General features: G+C 38.3%; 1 protein-coding gene across 2 annotated transcripts in view; it reads left to right on the top strand.

Annotated features, from left to right (window-relative positions):
- Nucleotides 1-9,501, top strand: part of CSMD2 (CUB and Sushi multiple domains 2) — a 1,405,803-nt gene that overhangs the window by 1,151,377 nt on the left and 244,925 nt on the right. For both annotated transcript variants that reach the window (XM_077296071.1, XM_077296070.1), the window contains one exon: nucleotides 7,447-7,638. In XM_077296071.1, the coding sequence (XP_077152186.1) occupies nucleotides 7,447-7,638 (192 nt within the window). The remainder of the gene's footprint in view (nucleotides 1-7,446; nucleotides 7,639-9,501) is intronic.

Here is a 9,501-nt window from a genome sequence, read left to right as displayed (position 1 = left end):
GATAGATAGATAGATAGATAGATATGGGATAGATAGACAGATAGATAGATAGATAGATAGATAGATAGATAGATAGATAGATAGATATGGGATAGATAGATAGATAGATAGATAGATAGATAGATAGATAGATATGGGATAGATAGATAGATAGATAGATAGATGGATAGATATGGGATAGATAGATAGATAGATAGATAGATATGGGATAGATAGATAGATAGATATGGGATAGATAGATATATAGATAGATAGATAGATAGATAGATAGATAGATATGGGATAGATAGATAGATAGATAGATAGATAGATAGATAGATAGATATGGGATAGATAGATAGATAGATATGGGATAGATAGATAGATAGATAGATAGATAGATAGATAGATATGAGATAGATAGATATGGGATAGATAGATATGGGATAGATAGATATGAGATAGATAGATAGATAGATAGATAGATAGATAGATAGATAGAAAAAAAGAAAAAGGAACAGCACAGAGATACTTATCTTCGGGTGCAGGGCCCCCAGATAACCAGTCCACAGATCATCCAAGTTTCATATATTTCAAAAAAAGAGGCAGCACTCCATTGTTTCAGTGAAAAAATGTGCAGGGTTTAATCTACCCACATATTCAGGCAACGTTTCAGCTCACAATGAGCTTTTCTCAAGCAGTGAGTATGTTCATGTGCTTCCCTTTTATACATATCTACAACATCCTTAATTGTGTCCACTTATGCATTGTAAGGTGCTACTTAGATTTACATTTTCATAAAGTGCATATGTGCTAACCATGTTTAACCGTAGCTGTGCCAATAAAAATATATAAAACATCTTCCTACTTCCCCATATCATACAGTACTGTATGCATAAAAGATCTTTACTTTACCCGGCAGATGCATGTTCAGCGTGGAGGACGCCATTATTTCCTTTCAGCGTCTTGTTAGATCTACTGCGCATGTCTCACTGTGTCATCCCTATGCGATGACTAGCCAGCCAATCCACTGCCTTGTGTGGCACTCCCCATTAGCGCATGCGCGCGTCCTTTCAATAGCGCCATCTTTGTTGTGGCTTCCTATTGATACTTGCGTGTCGGGCACATTGTGTATTCAATTGTTACCATACGGACTTCTTTATGGTGTTAGTTCCCACCCTGACGCACCGGACGGCACCTTACTCAGGTTGTCTCCGGGAGTCATGCGGTATTAGGTTACGGCAATTAACCTTCTCAGGTCAATATACCGCAACTGTGACCACAAAGGTAGTTACACCTGAGTCCTGGTTCCACTTATATTTGTTAATATGCCCATATACACGGTATCATCGGTTTTTAAGATTAATAAATAAATACAATATCCAATTTCATTATTCGTTCTTTATTTAAAGAAATTCAAATTAATTTTCATTTTGCGTAAATTTCATGCATTATTTTTTATTCGTCCTCCACGCTTTTCATGCTCCGCCCCAATGCATCTAAAAAAATGGAGAAGATATAAATAAATAGTAAAAATTAGAGATATTTCATTATACCCCTAATACATGTACAAAGGGTCCCTACATTATCTGTCAAAGTGAATTACACGTATATCTTCTAAGTAATAGCATGTATCTTAAAGTCAACATTTAACCCTTTGGGTTTCAAGGTATTGAGCTCGTAAATCCACATAAGCTCTTTTTTCTTTAGGATTTGCTCCCTATTCCCTCCTCTCCTCTGAATAGGTACTACATCTATAATTTTACACCTGAGATCTTTTTCTGAATGGTTATTTTCTGTGAAATGTTTCGGTACCGGGAGGTCCATTCTTTTTTTCCTAATCGTGTATCTGTGCTGATTCATTCTGACTTTAAATTCACACGTTGTCTCCCCAATGTACCACAAATTACATGGGCACATTAATAGGTAGACAACGTGATCTGAACCGCAAGTCAGAAATTGTTTAATTTTATATACTTTTTTTGTTTCAGGGTGCTGAAATGTGGGGCCTTTATCCATATATGCACAATTAACGCATCCTAGGCAGGGAAAGCAGCCAGTTTTATTCCTACCTGTCAAAGTTGCTTGTGCACTCTTTTTAAAGGATCCTATATCCGATTTTACAAGATAATCCTTTATATTTCTATTTTTCCTATATGAGAAAAGGGGTGGCAGTTTAAACTCCTTTACACCTGGGAGACACTTTCCCAGCATCCCCCAGTGTTTTTTTATAATTTTACTTATCTCACTGCTCTCTTCCACATAAGTTGCTACAAGCGGTATACGGTCTAGATGTTTTTTCTTAGTATTCCTCGTTCTTTCATTTATTAGTTCACTTCTTTCTAATTTTAAGACCTTCTGCTTAGCAACTGTCAAAAGTTCTTTCGGGTATCCTCTATTTTTAAATTTCTTTATGAGTGAGTCCATTACCCAATCCACTTCTTCTTCATCTTGTACTATACGGCGTACCCTAAGTAGCTGCCCCAATGGTATCGATTTCACCATATTACGTGGATGGTGGCTATCGTATGCTAGTAAGTTGTTCTTATCCGTTACTTTTACAAATAGAGTAGTATCTAGTTTACCCTCCTTTTGTTTAACCAACACATCCAGAAATTGCAGTTCCCTTTTAGAGGAGACTAATGTGAATTTAATTGTCAGGTCTATGGTATTTAGAAAACCCAGAAAGTCATCCAATTTTTCTTGAGTTCCAGTCCAGAGGAGGAACACGTCATCCACGTATCTCCACCATACCAGCACATGCTGGAAATGGTGGACACGTAGATCCATTCCTCCTCAAGGACCTCCATCACCAGATTTGCGTAGGAGGGGGCCATATTGGCCCCCATAGCAGTTCCCCGTTTTTGGGTGTAAAAAACATCACCAAATAAAAAATAATTTCTTTTCAAGATAGTTTCCAACAGTTTTAGTATAAGAGTTTTTCCTTCACAAGTGTATTTCACAGAAAATAACCATTCAGAAAAAGATCTCAGGTGTAAAATTATAGATGTAGTACCTATTCAGAGGAGAGGAGGGAATAGGGAGCAAATCCTAAAGAAAAAAGAGCTTATGTGGATTTACGAGCTCAATACCTTGAAACCCAAAGGGTTAAATGTTGACTTTAAGATACATGCTATTACTTAGAAGATATACGTGTAATTCACTTTGACAGATAATGTAGGGACCCTTTGTACATGTATTAGGGGTATAATGAAATATCTCTAATTTTTACTATTTATTTATATCTTCTCCATTTTTTTAGATGCATTGGGGCGGAGCATGAAAAGCGTGGAGGACGAATAAAAAATAATGCATGAAATTTACGCAAAATGAAAATTAATTTGAATTTCTTTAAATAAAGAACGAATAATGAAATTGGATATTGTATTTATTTATTAATCTTAAAAACCGATGATACCATGTATATGGGCATATTAACAAATATAAGTGGAACCAGGACTCAGGTGTAACTACCTTTGTGGTTACAGTTGCGGTATATTGACCTGAGAAGGTTAATTGCCGTAACCTAATACCGCATGACTCCCGGAGACAACCTGAGTAAGGTGCCGTCCGGTGCGTCAGGGTGGGAACTAACACCATAAAGAAGTCCGTATGGTAACAATTGAATACACAATGTGCCCGACACGCAAGTATCAATAGGAAGCCACAACAAAGATGGCGCTATTGAAAGGACGCGCGCATGCGCTAATGGGGAGTGCCACACAAGGCAGTGGATTGGCTGGCTAGTCATCGCATAGGGATGACACAGTGAGACATGCGCAGTAGATCTAACAAGACGCTGAAAGGAAATAATGGCGTCCTCCACGCTGAACATGCATCTGCCGGGTAAAGTAAAGATCTTTTATGCATACAGTACTGTATGATATGGGGAAGTAGGAAGATGTTTTATATATTTTTATTGGCACAGCTACGGTTAAACATGGTTAGCACATATGCACTTTATGAAAATGTAAATCTAAGTAGCACCTTACAATGCATAAGTGGACACAATTAAGGATGTTGTAGATATGTATAAAAGGGAAGCACATGAACATACTCACTGCTTGAGAAAAGCTCATTGTGAGCTGAAACGTTGCCTGAATATGTGGGTAGATTAAACCCTGCACATTTTTTCACTGAAACAATGGAGTGCTGCCTCTTTTTTTGAAAAATAGATAGATAGATAGATAGATAGATAGATAGATAGATAGATATGAGATAGATAGATATGGGATAGATAGTTAGACAGATAGATAGATTGACAGATATTCATAAAAAAGGAACAGCACAAAAATCTTTTAACTTATCTCTGGGTGCAAATCCTCCAGGTAACCTGTTCACTGGTTATCTTGAATGCATAAAGTTCAAAAAAGAAGGCAGCACTCCATTTTCCGAATAACTGTGCAGATTTTAATCAGACCCACATGTCTGGTGCGACGTTTCGGCTCAAATGAGCCTTTCTCAAGCAGTGGATTGGGGGTGATCCAGATACATCATCTTTGTGCATATATATACCATTTAACAATATCCTTAATCAATGCCATTTGTGCTTAATAAATTACAATACAGTATAATATACTCCATGTGTTTCATATATCATCTGATACTAATTCATATAAAGTGCATATGTGCTTATGTGCAACTGGTGTTCTTAATATATAAGTATATTAATCCAAACTGTGTATGATATAATCATAATTCACTTGCTCTTACCACTGAAGTAACTTGACTGTCCGTATTTTGTTTAGCACTAAGTTACTAAGACGGCGCTGTTAATGTGTATACGCATGCGCCAGTTCTTAGGGATACGCTGGACTAACAGAGGAAATTAGGTATGCCACTACAAAGATGGCTAAGCATAGCGCTTAGGCGCATGCGCGAAAATACCGATACTAGGATTGGTCTGCAACCCAACGTAGCTATATGACATTTTTTCACAAAAGGAGGAAACTGAACGGCACTGTCCCATACACCAGAACCGAATATACAGGTAAAGGCAAATACTCAGATGCGAACTATCCTGGTCGACCTCGGGTGCTCCTTCATATGAATGAAATCTTCAATGTAATACAAACGTAGATGCTGAGAAAGCTGAGTGCACTCACCGGTCTTCCGTGAAAAAGGCTTCTTTATTAACAGTAAAACATCCAGAGACAGGTGGAGGCCGGGGGAGAGAGGGAGCAGGGGAGGACGACGGCCGTTTCGCGCTTATCCGGCGCTTCTACGGGTCCAACCGTCAGCATCTACGTAGCTATATGACACGCTAGACATGCGCAGTAGATCTGTAGGAACGCCGAACAAAATGTTGTCCTCCATTAGCAGCAAGTTACTTCAGTGGTAAGAGCAAGTGAATTATGATTATATCATACACAGTTTGGATTAATATACTTATATATTAAGAACACTAGTTGCACATAAGCACGTATGCACTTTATATGAGTTAGTATCAGACGATATATGAAACACATGGAGTATATTATACTGTATTGTAATTTATTAAGCACAAATGGCATTGATTAAGGATATTGTTAAAAGGTATATATATGCACAAAGATGATGTATCCACTGCTTGAGAAAGGCTCATTTGAGCCGAAACGTCGCACCAGACATGTGGGTCTGATTAAACTCTGCACAGTTATTCGGAAAATGGAGTGCTGCCTTCTTTTTTGAACTTTATAGATAGATAGATAGATAGATATTCAAAAAAAGCAGGCAGCACTCCGTTTTTAGAAAAATATGCAGGACTTTAATGAACCCACATGTCTCAGCGACGTTTCGGCTCAACTGAGCCTTTCTCAAGCCTCTCAGGCTTGAGAAAGGCTCAGTTGAGCCGAAACGTCGCTGAGACATGTGGGTTCATTAAAGTCCTGCATATTTTTCTAAAAACGGAGTGCTGCCTGCTTTTTTTGAATATTGACTGGAGACGACCGGTGGACGGGTGGTCTATGGGCATTGCACCTGAAGCTAAGTATAAGGAGTTGTGCTGTTCCATTTTTGGGTATTAGATAGATAGATAGATAGATAGATAGATATGAGATAGTTACAAAAAATGATACAGCACCTATAATAAATGTGTGCAGAGCCTCCCAGCAATCAATCCATATACTTGTCAATAATCAAAAAGAAAAAAAGCTTGAAAAAGGCTTTTGGAAGCTGAAAAGTCGCACCACACCATGTGGGCCCAATAAAGTCCACTTATATTTTTTGCTAAGCTTGGAGTGCTGCCTTCCATTTTTTTTATTCCTAGATAGACAGATAGATAGATAGATAGATAGATAGATATGGGATTATGGGATAGATAGATAGATAGATAGATAGATAGATAGATAGATAGATAGACACATTTTTAGTTTTCAGTAAACCATACTTTATATTGGGATAATGGTCAATGCATATATATATGATTTGTGCCACCAACGGGGCCCAAGAGGTAAGTGGGCCACGTCTACCTCCAAAGCAGATGGAATTGTACATTATGAAGAGCAAAGGACCCAGATATTGTTATTGCACAGGGCCCTCTTCTGTCTGTGTCCACCACCGATTTATAGACTCTTCTATAGGTATGTACGATATGTATAGAGTCCCTTGTTTACACTGGCCGACCTTCCGCAGACGTTAGCATGCACAAGGTTTGCCTTCCACACAAATTATATTCATGAACTTATTGCCATCAAGTGTCTCCTTCTCCCTGAAGACTGTAAAAAAGCACAGGCCTCTTGAAACAGCGAGAAAATAATGTTTCTCTAATATCAGATTAGATTAGGAAGCTAATCAGGCGTTTAGCCTCTGACAGGCTCCCCTCCCCGCTGAACTGCACCTTTTAATGTAGAAATGATAGCGTGCTGAAAGTTGGAGATGATTGTCCCCCATCCCTCGCTCATCTCATTGTAGACATTATGGTTCAGTATTGTCTCCAATAAATTGAATCTATGCCCACGTTATAAGCCACTGCAAATAGAGGTGAAATGCATTATCTGCTTACAGAATGTACTCTGAGCTGCCACATTGGGTCATTCATGCTGCTCTGTTAGCCATGATAACCTAGATAACTCTTAGTGGGTTGATGCATTTTGCAGCGGGAAACATTGTATAATATTTAATGACCAATCCCTATGTTATTATTGTAGTAGTTAATTTATTTTTTCCAGGTGGTACACATCCCATTAATATGTCTAGAGCCGTGTGGTTTGCGATGCATGAAGAATAATAGCAAAGTTGATCATTTTTTTGTGCCTAATCCATTCAAAGCCTGGTATTACTACTCTATACGAGTTGAATACATATATTTTGCCTATATGCATGTCTTTTCATGAGTTTTAAAGGCAATGCTTAGATGATTGAACGTCTTTAGAAGATCTAGGGAAAAATGGTTAAGGAGCATAATATGATTAATACTGATAACCTTTAATAATAATATCTAAAAATATTCATTTGCCAGAAGCTGTAAGGCCTGTTTGTCTTTTCCAGTTACTACAGCTACTTCCTGTAATGATCCCGGCATACCTCAGAATGGAAGCCGAAGTGGAGACAGTCGGGATGCCGGTGACTCTATTGTATTCCAGTGTGACCCAGGTTACCTTTTAGAGGGTGAAGCCAAGATCAACTGTGTTCAGATTGCAGATCGGTTCTATTGGAATCCAAACCCTCCCGTCTGCATCGGTAAGTTACTCTTGAGTCCCATATTTCTGGGCTATTCATTTTTTACCTCCAATGTGGTAATGAAACATCAGATCCAAACTGTTACCAGAACTGGCCATACTTACCAATATTTGGTTACAATACTAATGCTCTACAGGACACAGATGGGACCCATGATTAAAAGCAAATTCAGTAAGGGGGCAACATACTGATGAACAGCAAAAGTAAAAAAAAAGCTATAAAGTAACTTGGCAAAACTTCAAATTCCAGGTGTGGATCAATAATTATATTGGCAATCTTTATTTCGCCAAAAATATCACTACATGCTACTGCAAGGTGGTCCTCTATCCCGATACGTAACGAGTCTTTATACTAGGTAAGAATGGAAGAAATGGCGAGCACTCCCCAACGGTAGATATCTTCTTCTTTATTGATATAAATCCATGGTTAAAAACACAAACTGATAAAAGATGAGTAATTGACAGGCAATGGTTTTTTTGATGTTACTTTATGCTTCCTAGGCCCATAGAAGTGTACTGTAACATGAAGTAGACATGGCCTACTGAAAGTCTCAGTTACTCTCTTTTACCGGTTTGCACGTTTTCTATGGATTTGTATAACTAAAGAAGAATTAATTCACATTGCTAAGTGCCATTTATTTACTCTATTCCTAACAACCACTAATCAGGCACATACCATACAAGAAGGGGGAGATGGTTTAGTATTTCAAATGTAAACGGATATAGACCGTATACAAAGTGTGTGAATGGTTGTTCCTCAGTTTTTTGCACCTGTTCTACATTCACCTTTTATAATTGGGGCCTGTCTGCATCCTGCAGCATATCGATATTCTGACCAGGCATTGGTAAGTAGGGTCTTTTTTTCTGTAATGTCTTTAGATTTGATGTCCTTTATAATGAATTGCTTTTAATAGTAAAGCAGTACTTGTAGATTAATTGTTGTGGCACATATTAATAGAAGAAAGTATAAGAAACTTTGTCATATATCTTATCACTGAAATCTACTTTTTTCTCCACTTATAAGCCACTTATTCCCCTCCTCCTTTATCATTAATGCCAATCTAAAATGAACTGCTGAAATCTGTCTTGGGCAAAGCAAGATGGACTGCTAGCACATTAAGTTGTCAGGGCAAGAAAATTGAGGAGAAGAGTGAGAAAGCGAGAAAAGGCAGTCAAGACAGGCAGATTAAGATGTAGTTAGGTAGTGATGGTGCTAATCCCACAACTGCAATCACAGCTACACAGCTCTTCTATTCTTCTGCTGGTACTTCTGAACATGTGCTAAACAAAGAACAAAAACATGAATATACCTCTTTATATGTGCTGTTTATGGGGGACATCATAGCATCGACTATCCACCCACTGCTTGACAGAAGACTGAAAATTAGACATAGAGGATGCAGAGGACAAAACTGGAAACAAAAAGAATACTAGTCATATTATGGTGAAGAATGCATCACACAATTTCAACAATTTGTCCCAATGACACCACCAAATCATATTAACCCCTTACAACATATGACTAGTGATGAGCAAGTATACTCGTTGCTCGGGTTTTCCCGAGCACGCTCGGCTGGTCTCCGAGTATTTGTGAGTGGTCGTAGATTTAGTTTTTGTTGACGCAGCTGCATGATTTGCGGCTACTAGCCAGCTTGAATACATGTGGGAATTCCCTAGCAACCAGGCAATCCCCACGTGTACTCAGGCTGTCTACCAGCCGTAAATCATGCAAATGCATCGACAAAAACGAAATCTCTGACCACTCACAAATACTTGGAGACCACCCGAGCAACGAGTATACTCGCTCATCACTACATATGACATAAACTTACATATGTCGTGTTCCTGATTTTGATGCAGCTCT

Source organism: Ranitomeya variabilis, chromosome 3 (genome assembly GCF_051348905.1).
Source record: "Ranitomeya variabilis isolate aRanVar5 chromosome 3, aRanVar5.hap1, whole genome shotgun sequence".
In the NCBI taxonomy this organism is placed as follows: domain Eukaryota; kingdom Metazoa; phylum Chordata; class Amphibia; order Anura; family Dendrobatidae; genus Ranitomeya; species Ranitomeya variabilis.
This window is presented reverse-complemented; position numbering and strand designations above follow the sequence as displayed.